Source organism: Garra rufa, chromosome 1 (genome assembly GCF_049309525.1).
Source record: "Garra rufa chromosome 1, GarRuf1.0, whole genome shotgun sequence".
Lineage (NCBI taxonomy): Eukaryota > Metazoa > Chordata > Actinopteri > Cypriniformes > Cyprinidae > Garra > Garra rufa.
In genome coordinates this window covers 55,319,645-55,347,184 of record NC_133361.1, presented here as the reverse complement: position 1 = coordinate 55,347,184, position 27,540 = coordinate 55,319,645, and the positions used below count along the sequence as shown (strand labels likewise).

The 27,540-nt window shown below is 33.4% G+C and overlaps 1 protein-coding gene across 1 annotated transcript in view; it reads left to right on the top strand.

Moving 5' to 3' along the window:
- Positions 1 to 5,685, top strand: part of fam20ca (FAM20C golgi associated secretory pathway kinase a) — an 88,411-nt gene extending 82,726 nt beyond the window's left edge. Inside the window, exon 11 of the mRNA XM_073842977.1 lies at positions 70 to 5,685. Coding sequence (XP_073699078.1) covers positions 70 to 334 — 265 coding nt within the window. The 3' untranslated portion in view covers positions 335 to 5,685. The remainder of the gene's footprint in view (positions 1 to 69) is intronic.
- Positions 5,686 to 27,540: the final 21,855 nt, after the last annotated feature.

Below are 27,540 nucleotides of genomic sequence, written 5' to 3'. Positions count from 1 at the left end.
CATTCCTTCTACATACTTAACAAATTAGCTGTTATTAAGTTATACCTTTTACCGTTCTCTCTTTCTCAGAGTGAAGAGGACGACATATCTGCGGCTACAGCTGTTGGCTAAAGAAGAGTTCAAGCTGAGCTCTCTAATGGAGGAATCGCTACTGCAGGACCAGCTGGCGCCCATCCTCATCCAGCCCCACCTGGAGGCCATGGACCGCCGCCTGCGTCTGGTGCTCAAGGTCCTGTCCGACTGTGTGGAGAAAGAAGGCTTCTCATCAGTGGTGGAGAACGACCTGGACGGACAGCCCTCGTCGCACCACCACCAGGCGCACGGAGGGAGGTAGTGAGGCCTGAACCCCCGGTTCCCGCCAGCCAATGCCCCACCATGAGCCCCACTGAGGCTTGTGCTCGAGTCACACTCTGAATTCAGTGAATTCCATGACTAGCCACCAATGCCTCTGAGGAGCCACCCTATTGTGTTTGTAGATGCGGATGTACAGAGACACGGCTATCAGAGAAAACTCTGGGACGAAGAAGTTGTTTCTGGATGGGTTTGAGCTGTGCTCAGAGCTGCAGTACATACTCTTCTGTTGCATCCTGATTTGTTTGGACAAGTCTGCCGCTATAATTTATTACATTTGCATATTTCCAGTTGGCGAGTGTACAGACGAGTTGGAACCAAACGCTGGAAGAGAGATGATTGTGGTTACTCAGATCTATATATTCAAAAACACAACTGTGCTCATGTAGGTCTTCAACATAAGGGCACGTAAACGAGCTTTAATGATAGTACTGCAGTGCAGTACTACTGTGCAAGGACACTTAAACACATCCTTCCCTGTGCGTTCACAACATCATTTCCTGCCAACTAAGCCATCGTTTCAATTGCACATCGTGCCATCAAGCCTTCAGTCATCGTGTCAGATTCGGCACATTTGTTATTTCACTTCAGAGGTGAAGTGCATGCTTCATTTGAGGTTATTCAGTGCTGAAGCACGTGTTTAACATCTCGTTGGAGAAAGAGAGAATCATGCTGATTGGTTCTTCAGGCGTCCTGTGCCCGCAGTCAGTGTTTCCCATCTCAGGCCTCATGCTGAATACACCTGCTCTCTCTTAATGAGTACCTTAAGGACGAGCTGATGCTATGCTAGCAGAAGTTCATAATAATGTTAGTCGTACTTCACGCTGCAGGTATCTCGTGTCTCATCTGGTGGAGTGATTTCAGTGCTTGATTATAGAGTAGGGCACAGGCTCGAGGGAATGAAACAAACCAATCGGATGTGTAGGGAAACTGACACCGTGTCCTAACCAGGAAACAACATACGATAAGTCCTTTCATGTTTAAATGAGTTTTTGTCCTAACTAGCAGACAAGAAATGACCAACCAGACCAGGGGAGTCAAAACTTGTTCCTGGAGGGCCACTGTCCTGCAAACTTTAGCTCTAATGTAGGGCTGGGCAATATGGGCAAAAAAAATCAAATTTCTTTCAAGTTTAAAGGCAGATTTTTGCTCCTAAGTGAAAGTTTTTGAAACCAGACCCTTAATTAGTGTTGTCAAGTCTGCGGTTCATGTCCGCGGGTTAAACTGACCTCAATAGTGTGATATTTATCCCCTGGAATTCAGATTTTACCAGGGGAACCCTGCCAGAAAAACTTGTATTTTACCCATCAGAATGCGGTTTTTACCAAGGGAAACCCTCAAAAACAGGCTAGTTTTGAGTAGCACTTGGGGTGGTTTTGTTGTGAAAACCTGGCAACCCTGACCTTAATTGTGTTAATTCTTCATGGTCAGAACATGAGAAGCACTTCATGTTTTTGAATAATAAATATTTTAATTGAAAAATTAATTCAAAATATGAAACCGGTTTGTGTTGCTTGTCTCTTAGAAATGCACATTTGACAGTAGCTTTGAGTTACCAATAGTAGTAGTTTGAGTTATGATGTAGATGTAAATTTATGTTCTTTATCAAAAACAGTTACTTCTGTAAAAATTGTACCAACCTAATTTCAATATGGTGAGATTTATTCTGACTGTTTTGTGGTCACGTGTCCGCAAGTATCAGCAAGTCTGCGGTTTTTCGGCAGAAATGGACTACTTCAAAACTGTTGCCACGGGCTGGTTTTAATGTCGCCAGGTTCAAGTGACCCCAATAACGTGATATTTATCCCCTGTAATGTGGATAATTAAGGAGAACCTCGCCAAAAATAATTATTTTACCCCCAGAACATGATTTTTATACACGACTGGGCTAGTTTTGAGTATCAATTGGGCAGGTTTTGTGGTGAAAACCTGGCAACCCTAGTTAAATGCATCTGCTCTAGTAAACTCGCGCTGCTCTGCCAATTTAACTTTGAGCCGGGCAGATAAATGGTCCGTGTGGCACGCTTTAAATGAGTAATGTTAATGTTACTACAGTAAATCCATGGTAAATAGCGATTTGTAGAATAAAAAGCCTTCTGACTGTCTTGTTGCACACAGTGTTTCTCCTGTTTGTCAGCACCGTTTCATCTGGCTTTAAACTAGTTTAAATCACAGAATCATTTGTGTCCGTCACTGAATTCAAGCGTACAGTGCTGTTTAGTGGTCGTGTGAGCGAGAGTATCAGCAAGTCCGAGGTTTTCCCGTGGAATTGGGCTACTTTAACACTCTTGCAGCTGGTTGATGCGACCCCAATAACGTAATATTTATCCCCTGGAATGCAAATTTTAACAAGGGGGACCGCCAAAAAATGCCTATTTTACCCCCTGGAATGCACTAGTTTTGGAGTAGTTTTGAGAAGCAATTGGGCGGGTTTTGTTGTGCAAACCTGGCAACCCTGGAGTAAATGCATCTGCTCTAGTAAACTCACGCTGCTCTGCCATTTTAACTTTGAGCAGAGGTTTTCTCGCAGAATTGCATTACTTTAACACTGTTGCCGCAGGTTGAAGCAACCCCAATAATGTGATATTTATGCCCTGGAATGCAAAATTTTACCAGGGGAACCACCAAAAATGCCTATTTTACCCCTGGAATGCGCTAGTTTTAGACTAGTTTTGAGTAGGAATTGGGCGGGTTTCGTTGTGCAAACCTGGCAACCCTGGAGTAAACGCATCTGCTCTAGTAAAATCATGCTGCTCTGTCATTTGAATTTTGAGCGGAGTAGATAAACGGTCTGTGTGGCCACTTCAATTGAGTAATGTTAATGTTACTACAGTAAATTCATGGTAAATGGCGATCTGACTGTATTTTGCACACATTGTTTCTCCTGTTTGTCAGCACCGTTTCATCTGGCTTTAAACTAGTTTAAATCACCAAATAATTTGTGTCCATCATTAAATTCAAGTGCTGAATTCAAGTGTACAGTATTGTTTAGTGGTCCTGTGGAACTGGGCTACTTTAACACTGTTGCAGTGAGTTGTTTTTCATGTCCGCAGGTTGAAGCAACCCCAATAACATGATATTTAGCCCCTGGAAATGCACATTTTACCAAAAGAACCGCCCAAAAAATGCCTATTTACCCCCCAGAAAGCGATTTTTACCAGGGGACCCCACATCGAGCTAGTTTTGGGTAGCAATTGGGCTACCCAAAATTGGGCTACCTTTATTGTGAAAACCTGGCAACCCTGGAGTAAATGCATCTGCTCTAGTAAACTTTGAGCTGAGCAGATAAACAGTCTGTGACGCGGTTCAAGTCGTGCTGTTTCGTTTTACTTTTGCCACATAAAAATGATATCAAACTCTTGTTATCGTTTTATCGAGGAAAATGATATAACAGTCAATATTGTTATTGTTTTATCACCCAGCCTTACTTCATCGTACCCCAAAACACCTGTCTGGAAGTTTCTAGTATTTCTAAAGAGCTTAATTAGCTGGTAAGATGTGTTTTCTTTTGGTTGGAGCTAAACTCTGCAGGACACTGCCCTTCACAAAAAGTATTAGACCCCTGGAGAAAACATTTTGGTTGGTTTCTGCTTTTTCTAAATCTATTTTTTAGCTTGGCCAACAGTGAACTCTCACTGGTCTGACATTTTGTTCCACATAACAGTGTATTATGCTGCATTCCAGTCAGACGTGGGATCTGATCTCTCATCCGTTTCAGTGCTCAGTGTTCAGAACATCACATAGCAAACCAAATGCTCCTGGGAGCTTTGCGCGTGTTTCATAGTCTATGAAGATGAGTCCTAGAAATTTAGGGAGGTTACATGATGGTAATCAGTGCAAGAATTTGTTGTTCTCTGATTATTAACAGAGAGGATCAATCACAGTGTTTCACACTTCATTTACGGATTATGGGAACTTGGATTTATTAACGCATTAACTTACAATTAAGTGTTTAGCATTAACAGTGTACATCTCCTGTCTCCATATCTACTGTACACAAAATCTTAAGGTGGAAGTGGCGTTCCATTGCACTTTTCCAAAAAAGATTTTAGAAATTTTGACTTTCTTAGTTGAATTGAAAGCAAGTGTGTTCTGGAGCCGGATTCACAAATATCTTCCTAAGAAAGAAGTTCTCCATTTGGGTCGTTCTTGTTGAGTTGTTCTTGTTGAGTTGAATTGAATTTGAAATACAAATTTGTGTAATCATTGTTTAACAATCAGTGGTGTTTTATATAGATATTATAAGTTATTTTCTGTAGCTACGGTGTTGAAATGATTCATATGTGAGACAACCAAATACATTTATTAAACCTCTCACCTTTAGGGATTTAAGATAAGATGGAGGTTAATTTACATTTAAAAATGTATTTTTGAATACAAAATGTACTACTACTTTTTTCTCAGGTTATAAAATGAGATGAAAACAACAGCTAAGAGAATCCTAACTCTTAAGAATCATTTGTGAATCCAGCACTGATTAGAAAATGAATTGTTGGTTAGGACATGGTGAAATACTCATAGATCGTTTCATAATACAACATAATTTCCTTCCTACTGTTTTGCTTTGTTTTTCAGCGTTAGTCACATATACTGACCTTTCAACAAAAGTTATTATTCCATTGCTCTGTATTAAACATGTTTTCAGCTCTCACTTCTTTTTTATTGTGTAAACTATGGCCAAAAAGGCAATAGAGTGCCTTTTATCTTTCTAGCAGTGGTGACTGCCACTTCCAGTCTCATTCAATCACTCATATTCACAGTATCACATTTTGAAGAAGTTTTAGTTGGTGTCTAAATGAACCTTTTGGAAGTAGTTGTGTGTTGTAAAAGCTCACATTGCTATTTATTAAGAGAGAGTACATTTGTGAGGAAATCTTCTTGGGATTGAGGTCTTACTTTGCTTTAAATGAAGTCCCTGTTCCTCACAGACATTGTAAAGATGATTTGATTAATCAGAGTCTGACTGCTCTGTATAAAGTAAGGGGCCACATGCGTGTTTTGTGTTTAACCCCAGTGCCTGTGCAATGCTCAAGAAACTTGAATGTTTTGGGATTATTCACAAACGGACCTTTTAGTAACCCACGGCCTGGCTTTTTTGAGTTAGCAGTAAGTATGAGATGGTCAAGGCTTCTATTAGCCAAATAGACTTAAAAATGTTCCCAATACTCTCATGGTTTCTGTACATATCTGTAAATACGATACGTTGATCCAAAAGGCTGTTTTTGGAGCGAAAAAAATGCTTCAGTTTTCTTTTCCTCTCTTAGGCATTGTTACTGTGAAGATCTGTTTGCAAAATGATAAAAGTGTGCAATAAATGAAAGCTATGTTGTTGAACTCTTTTATGTGTGAAACACAAAGCAAATAGAGATTATGAAGGATCAGAAATGTAAGTGAATGTTCCGGGTTCAAGATAAGCCACGGTCGCATTGGTTATGAGCATTTTATATGCTAGAGTGCACTTCTGTTACACAAGCTATTACAGACATAACTAGATATTATGTTTGGACTTTTCTTTGTTTGAACATTTGCTTTCTGATATCCTTGTGCTTATAAAGTTTTACCTAGTCATACAAGGAGTTAGGGGTGGGTCATATGACCACAATCTTATATTACGATATGAGTCATTTTATTTCAGGGTAACAAAATATATCACAATAAACAGTATGACACAAAAGTAAGTACACCCTTCACATTTCAGCAACCATTTTAGTATATCTTCTCAAGGGACAACACTATAGAAATGAAACTTGGATATATTTTAGAGTAGTCAATGTGCAGCTTGTATAGCAGTATAGATTTACTGTCCCCTGAAAATTACTCAACATACTGTCATTATTGTCAAAATAGCAAAACAAAAAGTGAACTTGTCCAAAGTGTCAATATATTGTGTTAGCACCGTTGTTATCTGGCACTGTCTTAATCATCCTGGGCATGGAATTGACCAGAGCTGCACAGGTTGTTGCTGAGATCCTCTTCCACTCCTTTATAATGACATCACAGAGCTGCTGGATGTTAGACACATGGTGCTACTCCACTTTACGCTTGAGGATACCCCACAGGTGCTTAATAGGGTTCAGGTCTGGAGACATACTTGGCAACTCCATCACCTTCAGCTTCAGCTTCCTCATCAAGGCAGTTGTCATCTTGGTGGTGTGTTTGGGCTCGTCATCATGTTGGAAAACTGCCGTTCAGCCTAGTTTCTGGAGGGAAGGCATCATGTTCTGCTTCAAAAAAAAAGGTACAGTACATAATAGAATCTATGTTTCCCTCAACAAACTGCAGCTCTCCAGTACCAGCAGCACTCATGCAGCCCCAGACCATGATGCATGACTGTCAGCAAGACACATTTTCTTGGTACTCCTCACCATGCTGGACACCATCTGAGCCAAACAAGTTTATCTTATAGTCTCAGAAGACCACAGGACATGGTTCCAGTGATTCATGCTATTGGTTGTCTTCAGCAAACTGTTTGCGGGCTTTCTTGTGAACCAGCTTCAGATGAGGCTTCCTTCTTGGACGACGCCTATCGACTTGTTGCAGTGTGCGGCGTATGGTCTGAGCACTGACAAGCTGACCTTCTACTTCTGCAACCTTTAAAACAATGCTGGCAGCACTCATGCATCTGTTTTTTGAAGCCATGTTCTGCATCTGACGCACAGAACGAGTGCTCAACTTCGTTGTTTGACTCTTGCAAGGCCTGTTCCGAATGGAACCCATCTTGGAAAACCTCTGTATGACCCTGACCACTGTAGTGTAACTCGGTTTCAGGGTGTTACTGAACCTCTAATAGCCTTGGCCATCCTTGTGGAGAGAAACATTTCTAATTCTCAAATCCTCAGAGAGTTCTTTGCCGTGAGCTGCCATGTTGAACATCCAGTGGTCAGTATGAGAGAATTGTACTTAAAGTACTTAATTTTAACTGCTCTAATACAAGACACATAACTTTGTATGGTCCTGTCAAGCAGACAAAAACATAAACATGATGAATAGGACATGTGGCTTTGCATGATTAAACAACATACTGCTGTTATCACTAAGGGTGTACTCACTTTTGTTGCCAGCTATTTTGACATTATTGGCTGTATGCTGAGTTATTTTCAGAGGATAGTAAATCTATACTGCTATACAAGCTGTAAGTTGACTACTCTAGAATATATCCAAGTTCCATTTCTATAGTATTGTCCCTTTAGAAGATATACTAAAACGGTTACTGAAATGTAAGGGGTGTACTCATTTTTTTAAGATACTGTAGTTACAAAATGCATGTTTATGTTTTTACAAACTGAGGAACTTAGCGTTGATCTTATTTTCTTTGGTACTATAGCTCAACCTGTTTTAAGCCTGTAATATTCCTTTAAGATTTCACACAATACATCTCAAGTGAAGTCTATGAAGAAAATATTGTGGCTGCATTTGAATATCTTAAACTCACAACCACTGGACTATCTGTAAAACGAGCCTAAAAAGCAGACAGATTTATCAGCTCTGTGCTTCTTCAGATATGTGAGGCTGCTTTTACTCTGACACTCAGGTCACATACAGACATACGTTTAGAGCCGATACATAATACCCCTCTAATCCGTAAACCCTCTATCTCTCGTGACCATATCCTGCTATATTCACTTTCTATTACGTTATAATCATTCACATGCCGAGGCAGTTACAGGACACACAGGAATGTCACCGTGACCTTAAAGTAAAAACCTTCCTGTTGACACCATGAAGATGAAGCTCTAGTCTTAAATTACATCTGTTGGTGTCTGTCACCATTTGATAGAGCAAAACTGACTTATTTCTTTTTACAAATGTCTGAAAAGAACCTGAAACATTTTCACTTTCAACTGAAAATGAAAACAAACTAATAAACTTAATGGGACAGTTGAGGTCAAATGTTAACATACACCTTGCAGAATCTGCAAAATGTTAATAATTTTACCAAAATAAGAGGGATCATACAAAATGTATGTTATTTTTTATTTAGTACTGACCTGAGGACTCATATGCAACCAATCAAGAAGGTTCAAACGCTCACTGATGCTTCAGAAGGAAACACAATGCATTAAGAACTGGGGGTGAAAACTTTTTGAATTTGAAGATCTGGGTAAATTGAACTTATTTTGTCTTCTAGGAAACATGTAAGTATCTTCTGTAGCTTCTGAAGGGCAGTACTAAATGAAAAAAATATGATATTTAGGCAAAATAAGAAAAATGTACACATCTTCATTCTGTTCAAAAGTTTTCACCCCCCGGCTCTTAATGCGTTTCCTTCTGAAGCATCAGTGAGTGTTTGAACCTTCTGTAATAGTTGCATATGAGTAGCTCAGTTGTCCTCAGTGTGAAAAGATGGCTGTCAAAATCATACGGTCATAGTTAGAAATGGTCCAAATGCACCAAAATGCTGAAAAACCAAAGAATTTGGACCTGGAAGATTTCTCTGAAGAAAATCTGGAAGTTTAACTGTTCCTGGACAAACTCATGAACAACTATCACTAAACAAAAAAGCACAGCTGTAAATTATCATCTCGTTTAATATTTTTTAGTCTATCAGAAGCAGCAGGACATGCAATTCATTACTTGACCACTTGATGGCAGTACAACATTTTAAATAAAAAATAAGTGATTTAAAAATGCTGTATTATCATAGCAAAATGCTATAGGATGCCATTTGAAATCCAGGCTTTCTTCTCACCGCTTTGTATTCTCACAGAACCTGCAGATACTGTTGTTTCGGCTTAGTTATTCCTTCACAAAGCCAAATCATCCTGCGGCTTTCATGTGAGGAGTACAGTAGGAGGCGTTTCATGTCCTGAAATGGACCCCTCTAAACCTGCGCCCCGCCGAACAGATTAGACGGCAAGATGACGGAAGGGCCAACTGCTGTCTCCAGGCAACAGCTTGTGGCGCACTGTGAGGCAATATCTCACATGTAAACAAAACTGAGATGTTGATGTGGTATTCATCCCCTATTGCCAAACAGCAGGTTGCATTTCAAAAGAGAAAAAGCCTTTTTCACCTTTCCTCTGAAATTAAAAAGCTCTGCCTGCAATATCCAAACTCTCAAAGCTGATATTTCATACTGAAAAAGGCTTGCATTAGATCTCACGGTGCTTTTGATTTCGGCATTTAGAATTTAAATTGAAATGTCTCTATCCACATGTCATTCATAAAGGTCATTAAAAATATGTGGCCCTGCTCCCCCCTAATTGCATTTTCCTATACAAGATTGAAATGATTTTCGCAGGGCAGTGGATTTTTCAGTCTGGTATAGATTAACTTGCACGTGAAAGGTTATTTCTCAAGTTTAGTGAAGTGAAATATTACATGCACTTGCAAAACAAACAAAGCATTTAATATTAAAGGGGTCTGATTTGAAGCGCTCATGCTGTGACAGTGACAAATTAATATACAAATCATGTAAACAGGTCATGCATATTCATCAGAGAGACAGGTGGCTTGATTGTGTAGTTTTTGATTAATATTACTTATGAGCTACATTTACATGTGTCATCAGCCCCGAGGGTGCAAGCTTGGTGAATTTGCAACCAATTGAAAAATTATCGTTTTATTTATTCAAATTCAAGAGATGCAATATCGGGTTTTCTTAGTTCACACTTTGAGTCAGGTCTTTCAATAATATTCAGGATTTATGATGCCTAAATGAGTAATTCATAAGTATTTAAGATCGCATGCATTTGCTGGCCCACTGTGTATACAATACTTACAAAATTATTAATTTAAGGTCATTAAAATGCTCTAAACTACCCATTTATTGTTATGGCAGAATAACAGAAACACGTTTAAATTATTAATAATAACTGACATGTAAATACTGAAAGCTAAATGGAAGTTAAGGGTGATATGTTTTATGTCAAAATACATTATTTTTCTAACCAAATGTGACTCTAGACAACAAAACCAGTCATAAGGGTCAATTTTTTTATTTTTTTATTAGGATTTATACAGCATCTAAAAGCTGGATAAATAAGCTTTTTATTGATGTATGTTTGTTAAGATAGGACAATATTTGGTCGAGATACAACTATTTGAAAATCTGGAATCTGAGGATGCAATGAAAATCAAAATATTGAGAAAATCGCCTTTAAAATGGTCCAAATTAAGTTCTTAGCAATTCATATTCCTAATCAAAAATTAAGTTTTTATATATTTACAGTTGGAAATTTATGGAACATGATCTTAATGATTTTTGGCATAAAGGAAAAAACGATAATTTTGACCTATACAGTATAATTTTGGCTATTGCTATAAATATAACCATGCTACTTACGACTGGTTTTGTCGTCCAGGCTCACAAATTGTTCACTGACTTTTATAAGAGTGCCATTCATGGGTTTATCTCCCCATAAAGTGTCAATATTGAGCCTCCCAATTAATCCAGATACATTTGAAACCGCGTTTTTGTTTTAAAACGCTCTCCGTCCACAGTAGCGTTTTTCATCCACACTAACGTTAAGTTCGCTTCATTGCGCATGCGTAAAGCTTAAAAAAAGCTCATTGAGATGATACAGACGGATCATGGTAAGTTCCCATACAATTCTCCTGGCAGGTTAATTTTATTTAGGTAAATACCTCACCATTTACTGGCGTCCAAGTCGCACTCACTCGCCATTATATCTCATATCTAAAACGCAAAACGCAACTGCCCTCATGTTTACCTCAAACAGCAATCGCGTCTTTGCAGGACTGTGATATGAAGAGTGTTCAGAGTAACACATCTGTTACAGCAGTGTGAAAGTGAATGCACAATACTGGGTATAAACATTAAAGGAACACTCCACTTTTTTTGGAAATAGGCTCATTCTCCAACTCCCCTCGAGTTAATAAGTTGATTTTTACCGTTTTGAAATCCGTTCAGCCTTTCTCCTGTTCTGGCAATATCACTTTTAGCATAGTTTAGCATAGATCATTGAATCCTATTAGACCAATAGCATCGCGTTCAAAAATGACCAATGAGTTTCCATATTTGTTGTATTTAAAACTTGACTCTTCTGCAGTTATATCGTGTACTAATACCGGTGGAAAATGTAAAGATGCGATTTTCTAGGCTGATAAGATTAGGAACTACACTCCCATTCCGGCGTAATAGTCAAGGAAGTTTGCTGCCGTAATAAGGCAGAAGCAGGCGGAGTATTATCAGAAATGAGTTCCCAGCTAGTTTAACATTTGGACATGTGCTGCGTGGTATTACTGCTCCTGCTTCAGCCTTATTACGGCAGCAAACTTCCTTGACTATTACGCCGGAATGGGAGTGTAGTTCTTAATCTTATCAGCCTAGAAAATTGAAGCTTTGCATTTCCACCGGTCTTAGTACACGATATAACTACAGAAGAGTCAAGTTTTAAATAGGACAAATATCGAAACTCGTTGGTCATTTTTGAACGCGATGCTATCGGTCTAATAGGATTCAATGATCTATGCTAAGCTATGCTAAAAGTGATATTGCCAGAACAGGAAAACGGCTGAATGGATTTCAAAACGGTAAAACTCAACTTATTAACTCGAGGGGAGTTGGAGAATGAGCCTACTTCCAAAAAAAGTGGAGTGTTCCTTTAATATCTGTTGGTACAATATGTGTCACATGACTAAACATGCGTCATCTTTTGTAAAAGCCTCAGTTAACACAGTTCACATTACAACGCGAAAACTGCGTTTTCAAATGTATCCACTTCAGAGAGCGGTTTCAAAAAGCTTTCCTTGACAAAAAGTCTCAGTGTCTCTAAACATAGAGAAAAAGGTTCGTTTCCAAATGACAACGTATTAGTGTTGTCAAGGATTTAGAAACATTTAGAGCGGTCAGCCCACATCTGTCAATCTCTTTCCATATCAACCAATAGAGACAGAGCGAATTTAGGCCACGCCCATACGGAGGGAAAAACTATCCAACGCTCTCCATTGACTTTGTATTGCGGGACGCTGACTCTTCGTCATTTTTGACAATGTCTAAAAGCTGCTATGTTACAAGGTGTACAGCTAACAAGCTAAAAAACACAAAACTATGTTTTTATAAGCTGCCGACCCCTAAAAAACGTGTTTAAGGACACAAATAGTAGTAGGAAAAGGAAAAGGAGCACTGACAGATCAATAAAATTTACTGTCTCGATATATCTCTTCCTTTCAGGATGGTGAAATAATCCTTTGACATTGTTAAAAATAATAAATGTTTACTGTCGCCGTTAAATTTCCCTCCAGCGGGCTTAGTTCTCAGAGTAATATGACTCTACATTGTGTACCTAAAACGCTTTTTTTATTTCGATTGGTCGGTAGTTCTGCTTTTTAGCTTGTTTACTGTAGACTTTGTCACATAGCAGCTTATAGACATTGTTCTGATTTTTGTGGCATGGTTTTTAGATTATGACCCCTGTTGCACGTCATAATCTGAAGGCACGCCCATAAGGGGGGAAACAAACCAACGCTCTCCAATGACTTTGTATTGCGGGAAGCTGCCTTCTTGTCATTTCGGACTTATAACAAAAAACAACAATGACTAAAAGCTGCTATGAGACAAGGTGTAAACAAGCTAAAAATACAGAACTACATTTTTATAAGCTGTCGACCTAAAAAAAACAAGTGTTTAAGAACATAAAAGTAGAGCGCAATGTGTCTTATAACTCTGAGAACTATCCGCTGGAGGGAAATTTAACGGCGACAGTAAACGTTCATTATTTTTAACCATGTCAAAGGATTATTTCACCACCTTACAAAGAGGAGATATATTAAGAAACTAAATTTTATTGGTCTATGTCAGTGCACCTTTTCTTTGCCTTCCTTTTGTTGGAGAATTGATCCAACTGAATGGCCCACCTTGAAATACCCTAACATCTACAACTATTTGTGTCCTTAAACTCTCGTTTTTTGAGTCGACAGCTTATAAAAACGTAGTTGTGAGTTTTTTAGCTTGTTTACTGTACACCTAGTCTCATAGCAGTTTTTAGGCATTGTTCTGTTTTTTGTTATAAGTCAGAAATGACAAAGAGTCCGCTTCCTGCTATACAAAGTCAATGGAGAGCGTTGGATTGTCCCCCCCTGGCGTGGGCGTGGCCTAAATGCGCTCTGTCTCTATAGCGATGGTTTGGGGGCGTGGCTACTGTAGCAGACGGAGCTTAATTGTGTTTTACCTGATTAACAACAAATTCAGATTTCGTTACAGAAGTTCAAGCTAAAAAGAGAAGAACAGCCAAAAAACACAGAGAAAGACAACGTGGTAAAACTAGGGTAAACACTGGCAGAGTTTTTAGCAAGATGGAGGAATTTGTTGGATTGTTCAGGCTTCATTCAAGATGCCAAACTTGCAGGGTTTCTTCTTGACAGGTACGCTGATCTAAAGTTTGTGCCACATATGTTGACTCTTTACTGTCAAGCCCCAGATTGGAAGATATTGTAAGGATAAGAATAATGGGTATGATGAAAAATGCTTTATTTTTGAATTCTACTAGGTGGCACTGTAACGCAGAAACAGCAAACTTCACCTCTTTAATTATGACTAATTAGTCATTTAGTTCATGCTTAAAAGCAATTTACTATACACTAATTATAAGTTCAGTCCCCCTAGAGTAGACTGAGGTTGTCTTGATCAAGAACACAATAGAAGCCGTGTGGGATTTTAACGTACAGCTCAGATCTAGGCTAACACACCATTGCTGATGATTGTATTGAAATGAGCTTTTCAGACACACAAAGCAAAACCCTGTATTAATGACTAAAAAAAGTATAGTTAATAGCAATCCCAACCAATCAGAAACATTGCAGTTATTATAGAAACTCCAATGGAGGATTGTATTCAAGTCAGTCTCCCTACACTCTCACATTATATATTTGTATCTGAATAACATATTATTTTTATACTAGTCAAAGACTGTAAGTCAGTACTTTTGTGCCATTTATGATTCAACGACTTGATTAGTTCAGTACGTAGTCTTTACCTTTGTCTTTTTCCCTTGATTTTCAAAAACTTCTTTGTTTCAAATCAAAGTTTATAGTGTTGAGTTGGTTGGTTTGGTTTAAAGATGAGATGTCTTTATTAAGAGCAATTCAAATCCTTAAGGAGAAAATGAATGGGGGAAAAAAAAAAAATTGACAGTTTTCATTAAAATGAAAACTAAAAAATCTAAAAGTAAAAGCTAAGAGTATAAGGGTATATGAATAATGCAAAAAATAACTGCCTACAGAGTTATTTTATAGAAATATAAAAGAAATACAGAAGGTGCAAACTTTTTGCTACTTTTATCTCTATAATTCCACACCGTCTAAAACAGAACAACAGTGTAAACTTTTTGTTACTTTTGCTAAAGTTTTATTTGGTTAAATTGCAACTAAATGGCAACTAACTAAAATAAGTGTACTAAAATGACTAAAATTTAAATACTGTCAATTAAAGCTAAATAGAAATATTATATAAATATTGTAAAAAAAACTAAAGCTAATAAAATTGACAAAAGCACATAAAAAATTTGTTAAAGCTAAACTAAATTAAAAATGAAACTAAAAAATATAAAAGAAAAAAAATGTACAATATTAAATACTATAAAATATATGAATAATATTAAAATAACTCAAATGTAGTGAAATATAAATGAAATATACAGATGGTGTAAACTTTTAAATGACTAAAAAACTAAAATTACTAAAACTTAAATACTGTCAATTAAGGCAAATAGAAATATTATATAAATATTGTAAAACAAAAAAAGCTAATAAAATTTACAAAAGCACATAACAAAATTACTTAAAGCTAAACTAAAATTAAAATAAAAACTAAAAAATATAAACATTAAAGCTAAAAGTACATAAGGATATATGAATAATGCTAGAATAAATGCCTACAGAGATGAGTAGTGAGATATAAAAGAAATATACCGAAGGTGCAAACTTTTTGTTACTTTTACTAAAGTTCTATTTGGCTAAATTGCTTAAAATTAAAAGATGTCAGTATTCATACTCCAATTTTATGTAATATCTCAATTTTACACAATCACTAAAATAGAACAGATTGCATTTTATACAAGTGCATTTTAAAAAAAAGTGTTTTATGACTTGTTAATTTAGATTAGAAGTATTGCCTTGGCAGCCAACTAAAATAAGTGTACGAAAGTGACTAAAACTTAAATACTGTCAAATAAAGCTAAATAGAAATATTATAGAAATCTTATAACAAAACAAAAGATAATAAAATGGACAAAATACCTCAAGCTAAACTAAAATATAGAAAACAGAAAATCTAAAAAGCTAATTCAAAATATTAATAAATACTTATGAATAATACTAAAATAACTACCTACATAGATGAGTAGTGAAATATAAAATAAATATTAGATAATGCAAACTTTTTGTTACTTTTACTATTTAGTTTTATTTGGCTAAATTGCTTAAAATTAAAAGATGTTAGTATTCATACTCCAATTTATTTATTAAAATGACTAAAATTACTAAAACTTGAATACTGTTAATTAAAGTAAATAGAAATATTATAGAAATATTGCAAAAAAAAAAAGGCAAATACAATTGCCAAAAGCACCTAACAAAATTACTTAAAGCTAAACTAAAATTAAAATAAAAAATAAAAAATATAAACATAAAAGCTAAAAGTACATAAGGATATATGAATAATGCTAGAATAAATGCCTACAGAGATGAGTAGTGAAATATAAAAGAAATATACCGAAGGTGCAAACTTTTTGTTACTTTTACTAAAGTTCTATTTGGCTAAATTGCTTAAAATGAAAATATGTTAGTATTCATACTCCAATTTATTTATTAAAATTACTAAAACTTAAATACTGTTAATTAAAGTAAATAGAAATATTATAGAAATATTGCAAAAAAAAGCAAATAAAATTGCCAAAAGCACCTAACAAAATTACTTAAAGCTAAACTAAAATTAAAATAAAAACTAAAAAATATAAACATAAAAGCTGTACATAAGGATATATGAATAATGCTAGAATAAATGCCTACAGAGATGAGTAGTGAAATATAAAAGAAATATACCGAAGGTGCAAACTTTTTGTTACTTTTACTAAAGTTCTATTTGGCTAAATTGCTTAAAATGAAAATATGTTAGTATTCATACTCCAATTTATTTATTAAAATTACTAAAACTTAAATACTGTTAATTAAAGTAAATAGAAATATTATAGAAATATTGCAAAAAAAAGCAAATAAAATTGCCAAAAGCACCTAACAAAATTACTTAAAGCTAAACTAAAATTAAAATAAAAACTAAAAAATATAAACATAAAAGCTGTACATAAGGATATATGAATAATGCTAGAATAAATGCCTACAGAGATGAGTAGTGAAATATAAAAGAAATATACCGAAGGTGCAAACTTTTTGTTACTTTTACTAAAGTTTTATTCGGCTAAATTGCTTAAAATTAAAAGATGTTAGTATTCATACTCCAATTTATTTATTAAAATTACTAAAACTTAAATACTGTTAATTAAAGTAAATAGAAATATTATAGAAATATTGCAAAAAAAGCAAATAAAATTGCCAAAAGCACCTAACAAAATGACTTAAAACTAAACTAAAATTAAAATAAAAAATATAAACATAAAAGCTAAAAGTATATAAGGATGAACAATGCTAGAATAAATGCCTACAGAGATGAGGAGTGAAATATAAAAGAAATATTAGAAAATGCAAATTTTTTGTTACTTTTACTATTTAGTTTTATTTGGCTAAATTGCTTAAAATGAAAACATGTTAGTATTTATACTCCAATTTATTTGTAATATCTATAATTTTACGCTGTTTTTCTTGTGATCTGTAGCACTTGCAATGTATGGCCACTAGATGGCGACAGAAATCAAAAATTGACAATTAAATCAACAGATTTGTTCCGTCGATAACACCCCCAGTTTTATTTTATTTACTTATTTTATTTTACTTAAATATATTAGAGACTGTAGATGGTTCGCACTCTGAAAAACTAGACAAAGTCTTTAACAAAAAGAATCAATTATTTTAATAGAGCAAGAGCAGACGTTTCAGCCATCCAGCTATTCTCAATGCTCATATATAAATATATTAAAACCTTATTTAGTCTTTATTTGCCGTTTTATTTTGGTTATTCTATATCGACAGATCCAGAGATTAGTCTACAGTTCTGGTTGGATCATCAGCCAGCCTTTAAATACATTTTGAGTCAGAAGAGTTGAGTGTGTCACCGCTAGATGGCAGCGTGTGTTATCGTTGTATTATTAAGCGGTGTTTACTTCATCTGACAGTCATAGATTGTAGTAAACACATATTCTCCCGCCGCATCTGGCGACTGAACGACATCATGAACGATTCCAATAAACATGTCGGAAAAGCCAACAAAAATGTGCACCGTCTATATTTGAATTGTTTATTATTGTACTAGTAATAGATCAGTTTTAACTCTACCTCAATACAATCACGTCGTTCGTCTTATCTAAACCCCATCTCTTATTTCCATGCACACCAGCGTTTCTAACCTTTCCCACCGCTTGTATGAGCATCCCTCCTGCCCAGTAGTGATGTTCAAGACCACTGTCCTCTCGTCTCTATGGTAACAGTGAGACACCCTCTCCCCCAGCGCGCGCGCACACACGCACGCACCTTTCCTCTCCATTGATCATGAGACTCATGCGCTCATGAGAGCGTCTGACCCAAAGATCCCTCTCTCCGCACCCAGCGCTCATTAACATGATTCCTCTGTGTCAGGCGTCCATTCACCGTTAAAAAGAGCAAGTAAATGGAGAAGAAGAAAGAAACAGACATTCATTAATTGCTGCGCGGTGGCCTCATTAGTATGTCCCAAACAGAGACCAACGTGTGACAAAATCTCCCCCTCAACGAGCCGTTAACGAATCTGTGTCTACCTGTGCTGACTGTCTATCTGATGCACATTTACAAATAATCTAGTGCTATATTTCAACAAAAAAAAAAAAGAAAAAAAAAAGATTAAGAAGGTTTGTTTAAATAAATATAGAGTACAGAGACTATTAAGATAATATTAAGATAATATAATTCCTGATTTTATTTTATATTTCATTTTATTTTAGGAGCTTATTTTGAATTTTATTTAAGTAAAATAAATGCTTGGTAATTTAGATTAGAAATCTAAAACATCAGTCTGGTCATTATTTTTATTTTATTATTTTACTTTATTTAGATATTTTTCTTTAATAATTTAAAATTAACATTATAATTCTATTAGCAATATGAAACCAGGAATGATTATCTTATCTTCTAAAATAAAAAAAATAAAAAAATAAATTTTCTCTAATGTGCAAATTCAATTAGTTATATTTTTAAAATGTCAATAAATAAATAAATAAATAAATAAAAGTGGGTTTAAATCACTAGAGAATGTTTAAGGCTGTATATCTGATGGATTTAATTTTCTATATTGTGATTTTTTTTTCAATATTATGTTATATTATATAATATTATAATATATTATAATTATACAATATTATATATTATTTTATTTACATTTTTACATTATTTCTTGTGATTGTCCATTAAAAAATGTAAGTAAAATAAGGTAAGAGCAGATTCAAGATACAAAATCTGCATGCAAAATATCAATCTGGTCTTGCTTTTTTAATTTTGTTTTACATTTTATTTAATTCATTATATGGAAAAGAGCATCCATAAATGATCTGAAAATAAAATAAATGAAATAAATCTAATGCACAAATAATTTTACTTGAGAATATTTAAGGCTATATATGATGGATTTCTTCTTAAAATGTGATGCCAGTAAAAATTGTCTGGTCTTGATAATTTTATTTTATATGGAAAAGAGCACCCAGTAAATTCTGCTATATATATATATATATTTGCATCCATTAAAAGAAAATCCATTCATAAATTATTTGAATACCATCAGGATGAGTTAATAATGACTAAATATTGATTTTGGAGTAAACTAGTTTAAGAATTTAAAGTTAACATTAACTAGGAATGATTATCATCCCAAATAAATAAATTTATCTACTGTGCAAATTAAAAAAAAAATTTTTATTGTATTTATTGAAGAAGATACCTTTAGTATAGAAAGAGTCTTTATAATTTAAATTAATCTGCTCTTATCTTATTTTACTTACAAAAATGGCATCACAGTTTAAGAAATAAAATTATGTAAAAATGTTAATAATAATAATAATAATAATAATAATAATATTTTTTTTAATTCACAGTAAATATAGACAAATTATTTTTTAATTAATAAAAAAGTAAAAAGTGTTTATTTCACTAGAGAATACTTAAGGCTGTATATGTATATTTTAATTTTGTTTTATTTTGTTTTGTTTTACATTTTATTTTATTCACTATAAGAAAAAGCACACACAGGAAATGATATATATTTATATAAATTATAAATATATTTATAAATATAATTAAAATGCATAAATATATTTTTTTCTTTCTTTTTTTAAATTCAGAGTAAATATAGACAAATTATTTTGTCAAATTTATATTAAAAAAGTGTGTTTTTTTCTCTAGAGAATATTTAAGGCTGTATATCTCTATATTTTTATTTTGTGTTTTATTTTATATTTTATTTTATTCGAGAAAAGCACACCCAGGAAATTTTATATTTATATAAATTATAAATATTTTTAAATATAATTAAAATGCATCACATTTTAAGAAATAAAATAATGTAAAAATGTTAATAATAATAATAATAATTCTATTTTTTTTTAATTCACAGTAAATACAGACAAATAATTTTTTTAATTTATTTAAAAAAATTAAAAAGTGTGTTGATTTGACTAGAGAATATTTAAGGCTGTATATCTCTATCTTAATTTTGTTTTTTATTTTATTTTATTTTACATTTTATTTTATTCACTATAAGAAAAAAAGCGCACCCAGTAGATTTTACATATTTATATAAATTATAAATATAAATAAAATTAAAATGCATCACATTTTAAGAAATAAAATAATGTAAAAATGTTAATAATAATAAGTTTTTTTTAATTCACAGTAAATATAGACAAAATCATTTTTAAAAGTGTGTTGATTTGACTGGAGAATATTTAAGGCTGTTTATCTCTATATCTCAATTTTGTGTTTTATTTTATTTTATTTTTTATGTTATTCACTATTAGGAAAAGCACACACAGGAAATTATATATATATATACCCTGGACCACAAAACCAGTCTTAAGTCGCTGGAGTATATTTGTAGCAATAGCCAAAAATACATATCATGGGTCAAAATTTTTGATTTTTCTTTTATGCCAAAAATCATTAGGAAATTAAGTAAAGATCATGTTCCATGAAGATTTTTAGTAAAATTCCTACTGTAAATATATCAAAATGTAATTTTTGATTTGTAAAATGCATTGTTAAGAACCTAATTTGGACAACTTTAAAGGTGATTTTCTCAATATTTAGATTTTTTTGCACCCTCAGATTCCTGATATTCAAATAGATGTATCTCGGCCAAATATTGTCCTATCCTAACAAACCATACATCAATAGAAAGCTTATTTATTGAGCTTTCATGTAATGTATAAATCTCAGTTTTGTAAAATTTAACCTTATGACTGGTTTTGTGGTCCATGGTCACATATATACATGGATTTACATTATGTTATTTCTTAAATAAAATAAAATGAATGAATAAAGAGTAAATATTACATAAATAATGTACTTTAAAAGAATATACTTATAAGAAAGTTGCAATTATAATAAAATATATTAATATCTTTTGGGCTCATTTTGTCTATACTTACTGTGAATTTTTACAATATAATTTTTTTTAATTTACATTTTTTACATTATTTCTTAAAATGTGATGCCATTACAAAATTGTAAGTAGAATAAGAGCATATTTATTGAAAGTATTTTCTGACTTCTTGTTCTAGATACAAAATCCGCACGTAAAATCTCAGTCTGGTGTTGCGTCGTCAAGGTCGCACAGTGGCGCATGTCTGGAGAGAAATGAAATCCCAAATCAATGGGTTACTCTGCTGGGCTCTGACGGTAAACTTCAAGAGAGAAATACTGTCAGGCAGTGTCAGAGCACGAGCAGAAATGCAGCAATCTAGTCGTTTAATACGGACCGCTTGTTTAATGCGAATGTTGCACTTACGACAGTGATGAATAAGAAATGAAGGTTGTTGTGCGCTGATATTGATGACTGCATTCTGCATTCTGATTTGATGCCGCTAAAGAGACTACAAAGAGGTGGACTTGCAATTACAGGCAGAAAGCCTTTAGTATGCTCGGCTTATTTTTATTCATGGCACAATCTGTGACCCGCACACGCACACACACTTCTTATCTTGTCAGTGAGGACACACACACACACACACACACACACACACACACACACACACACACACACACACTTTCATAGTCATAGTCACTGGCACGAGCCTCTGCATCATAAAAATCTCTCCAGCATCCCCCTACAGCCTCTGTGTTTGTCCCCGGAGGAAAATAGCTCACCAGATCTCAGTTATGTATATTTTACATTTCAGCTTTGTATCCGAAGTTTCTCCTAAAATACTGTAATTATTAAAAATAGACTGAAATGACATTTGTTGACATGAAGCAAGAATTGAGAGGTATGGTTTTATTACTATTATATTAAATGTATTATTATTATTGGTATTATTATTATTATTATTAATGCATGTAAAATCTAAAAGGTAAATTAGCTTTTTAATAATTTAAAATTACCATTCTAATTCTTTTAGCATTCTAAAACCAGGAATGATTATCCACTGAAATAAATAAATAACTAAATAAATACACTTCTTTAATTCTGTATTTTTAATATGTTTTATTTCACTTTTTATTTTATATAAAAATAAAGGATATTTTTCATATAGTAAATAAAATAAAATGTAAAATAAAGTAAAAATGACACTAATTTTGGTATCTTTTCTTTGATAAACAACAAATGAATAAACAAAAAGTATTTATTACAGAAATAATGTAAATGAAAGGAATTGATTTAATAATGACTGAATTAAATGTTTTTTTTGGTAAACTAGTTTGTGTATATATATATAGATATTTTATATATATATTTTTTTTTTCTTTTTTTTTTTTTTTTTTACTTTTTTTTAAAGAGCATCCAGGAAATTATCCTATATTTATATACTAATATATATATATATATATATATATATATATATATATATATATATCTTTTTTGTAATAAAATAAAACTAGATAAATCAACAAATTAATAAACAAATAGTATTTATTACAGAAATAATGTAAATGAAAGGAATTGATTTAATAATGACTGAATTTACTTTTTTTGGTAAACTAGTTTGTGTGTGTGTGTGTGTGTGTGTGTGTCTTTTCTGTAATAAAATAAAACTAAATAAATCAACAAATTAATAAACAAATAGTATTTATTACAGAAATAATGTCATTTAAAGGAATATTGGATTTTGTGGGAAATTATGAAGATTTCATATTGATTGATTTCATGTTGGTATCTCCCTTTGTTAAAATAAAATAAAATTAATAAAATAAAATTAATAAATAAATACAAAACAATAATAAAGAGTATGTATTACAGAAATAATGTCTTTTAAAAGAATGTACTTAAACTATATTTTATTTTAATTGCATCTTATTTGTTAGATAAATGCAATAAATTGAAATGAGGGGCCTTTTTCATGAATATTATACTAACTGCAAGACATTTAGAAGTATTTGCATTTATTAATAATAAAAAAATACTACTACTATTATTATTTTTTTACTATTATTATTATTACTTTATGTGGATAACATAGTTTAGATAATTTGGTCTTTCATGTAGATGTTTTTGAAGACCTCATATTAAAATCTCATTTTAGTAACTTCCTTTGTTAAAATATAAATTTAAATCAAATATATTTCACGTTATTTAAATGCAATTAGTTGAAATTAAGAGTGCTTTTGACACACTTAAGAGGCCTTTTTTATGAATTTTATGAATATTATATCTGCAGGACATTTTGAGGTATGATTTTGTTGATTTTATTATTATTCAATTTAAACTAATTGATTTTTTTGTGGATAACATAGCTCAGATAATTTAGTCCTTCATGTAGATGTTTTGAAGACTTCATATTCAAACCAAATGTGAATTTTTTTAATTTAATGCACATAAAAATAATAATAATAAGTATAAAAAATTAACAAGAATAAATACAAATAAATTACAGAAATAATATACTTTAAAAGAATATACTTAAATATAAGTCGCGATTAAAATAAATATATTTCACATTATTAAAAAAATAATGAGTTAAAAAATAAATAAATTGTATATATTACAGAAATAATGTACTTTAAAATAATAAACGTAAATGTAACTTGCAATTAATTAAAAAAACTTTGCTATAATAAAATAAATAAATAAATAATGAATCGATGAAAAAAAACTTTATTTACAGAAATATTGTACTTTAAAATAATATTTTATTTTATGAATATTATATCTGCAAAACATTTCGAGGTATGATTTTATTATCATTATGTAAGTTGCAATTAAAATAAAATATAGTAAAATAAATGAACACGTGAATAAATACATAAATAAATTACAGAATATACTTAAAATAAAATATATTTCATGTATTTAAATGCAATTAGTTGGAATTAAGAGTGCTTAAGACACTTAAGATGCCTTTTATTTCATGAATAGTAAATTATCTGCAAGACAATTAGAGGTATACTTTTATTATTATTATTATTATTAAATTAAATTAAATGTATTATTTATTTATTATTATAATTATGTACAAGATTACATTACAGATTACTGAGGTCAGATGACTTCAAACAGGAACAGGAAGCTGGGGGAGGGATCATAAACAGAGTCTTATTGTTTACATTCCAGCCTTTTCTACTTCCTATTGCTAATTGGTTGCAGGTGACATGGGGGAGGGGCATTCTCATTATAGCCACCATCTGATTGGCCAAAAAAGTGCATATGCCTATAAGTACAGGATGAGTCATCGACTCAGCTGTCGTTTTAAAATGCCAAATCTTCATTACATCCACGTTTAGGTATACACCAACACATAAATGAGCCATTTCGATTTCATGGGGTCTCCATTTGTCCTCCATTTGTCCAATCTCAGACCTGTCTAGGAAAAAAATAATTGAAATATTCAAGTGATCTCATGATTTCTTTCCTGTGGGTCTCTCCTCATCTAAGCGAACTCTTTCAACTCCTGCCTCATCCGCACACACACACACAGATACACACATAAGCACACGCTTCAGCAGCGGCTCTGATGAGAGATCGCTAACCTGTGAGACAGCCTTTGAAGCCTCCATCTCTCTCTCTCTCTCCGAGCTAGAGCAGGTGGTCTCCAATCGACTCCCCCCTTCACAAATCAGCATTCACACATACATTCGCTCCATCCATCTCTCAGTGGCTTGCGGACGGGCTGCGAGCCCCCCTGAGCTAATTCCATTATACATTCCGTCTGGAAGTAAGAGAGGACTGCCCTCTAATTGCTTTCTTATCCCCCTGAGCCCCCTTTCTCTCCTTTACGCTCCTCTCCTCTCCTCCAAACAGCACCCCCAACCCCGTACGGCCCACCCCCAGCCCCCGCCCCGCTCCGAACATGGCAGCGAAGGCAAGGAGGAAAGTGAAATAGAGCGAGAGCGACTACAGAGAGAGAGCGACCGAGCAAGAGAGAAAGAGAGAGAGAGACGAGTCTGCCACTGACAGGGAATATCTGCCATTTTCCGCGTTGCAGGAGGCTGCAGCCCTGATCCAGAGGACCGGGATCCAGGCACAGGCACCGCCGCAGGTAGAGACAAATTTTTCTCTGCATTTAAGGGGCTTAGTGTCAGTGTGAGTGGATGGATGGACGGACGGAGGGATGAGTGGCGGGGAATGCGGGGACGGAGCGCTGCTGTGCGTCTCTAGAGCCGCATGCATGGGGACAGGGGGGCGTGTTGGATAACAGGATGCCCATGTGTTTGCCATCTCTGATCTAAGTTCAGTTTCCGTGAGACTCTCGTTTTAAAAACTACAGAGCTGATCGAAAATCTGCCAACTTTTTAAGCAACAGATGAAAGCTATATTGCGTTGATGTCAAAACTGTACTTCGCACTTTTGGAAAAACTGAAAATTCTATGACGACCCCATAAAAGAAGTTCTCTTTCGGAAGCTTTCCAAGGTTCCAAAAAAAAAAAAAAAATTTTTCCACTTTGTGGAATGGAACGATTCCATTGATGTTCTTCATAAAACCATAGATTCCAAAAAATATATATATATTTTTTTAAGAATTTTATGAGTGTTTTAACACTTGAAAAATATTTTTTTTTATATTAAGTCTAGATGTGAATCTCACACTGCTGAACCGGAGCTATATTTAGAGTCCAAAACACAAACCTGATTTGACATGCGCTTGTGTTTATGTTAAATATGTCTGTTTTATATGATAGATTTATAGATTTTGTGATTGTGACATTCTAGAATGTGCTAAAAAACAACAAAACTTGAGTGTTTATGCTGTATACTTAACATGCTCTTGTGTTTATGTTGACGACACTTTGTGCGTATGCATTGTGTGTTGCGTTTGAGAATGATTTTGTGATAGAAATAGGTCTGTTTAAATGCAAGGCTTGTGTGTGTGTATGTGTGTGTTATTTTGCATGCACCGTGCCCTTGATCAAGGAAACACGGGGGTAAGACAGCTCTAACCTATTAAACGCTGCACTGAGACTGCAGTGTCACAGCTGACTGATATTGATGCTCTGGACGGCCCCTCTCCGCAAGAATCCATTTAGAGACGTGTGTGTGTGTGTGTGTGTGTGTGTGTGTGTGTGTGTGTGTGTGTGTGTGTGTGTGTGTGTGTGTGTGTGTGTGTGTGTGTGTGTGAGATGAGAGTGTGTGCGGAGGGATTGTGACTGACAGGCGGAGAGCGCGCTCTGTGTGTGTGTTGGTATGTGTGAGACGGACAGATACGGAGTGAACGGAGAGGGAGAGAGGTGAGAGGAATATGAAGGTGGGGAGAAAAATGGAGGGATGACATGAATGTGTGAGTGGGGGATGAATTGATAGCAACATCTGCAATTGCACACTAGAATCTAAAAAAAAAATCTAATAAAGGAAAAAGGGATGGAACTGTATTTCCAAGGTTAAGAGTGGCACTCTGCATGTAAAACAATCCGAGACATCAGCAGACGAGATCATGTGGCGAACACACACACACACGCACACACACACACACACACACACACACACAATCTTACATCACGCTATGAGTCATTGTATATTATGGTAGTATAATGACATTTTTAATTATACAAATTTAATATGAAATGTAATGATAAAATAGATCAGTTTAAATATTATAGAATTAGTATTCATTATAATTCATGATAATACAATATAATCACTGAAAATATAATAAAATATCATACTTTTTGATAGTCCAGTAAATTAAAGAATCTTTTACAAGTGAAAGGAACTTATTTATTATTATGTACTTTATTTATTTCATATTTAATATTATTGTGTTTTTGAAACTTGATGGATACAAACTAAAATACAAGAGTAAACTGCACAAATAAATAAATAAAATCGATAGCAACATCTGTAATAACATACTAGATAAATCTACAAAAAAATAAAATAAAATAAAAATACAGCCCAAGACATTAACAGATGAAATCATGTGCCATATTTATATTATAGAATTAGTATTTGTCATAATTCATAATATAGATAAATTTGTAATAATCACTGAACACATTTTTTGATAATCCAGTCAATTAAATAATATTTCAGGTACTTATTTTTTTATTTTATTCACATTTATTATTATCATTATTATTATTATTTGAAATTTGATGGATACAAATCAAAATACAACAGTAAACTGCAATAAAAAAATTTATTTGATATTTTGATATCTTTTGATAATCCAGTCAATTAAATAATATTTTACAAGTGAAAGGTACTTATTCTTTTATTCATATTTATTATTATTATTATTTGAAATTTTATGGATACAAATCAAAATACAACAGTAAACTGCAATAAATAAATAAATATATAAATTTGATATTTGCATGATCTTTTGATAATCCAGTCAATTAAATAATATTTCACAAGTAAAGGTACTTATTTATTATTTGTTTTATTTAATTCACATTTATTATTATTATCATTTGAAACTTGATGAATATAAATTAAAATACAAC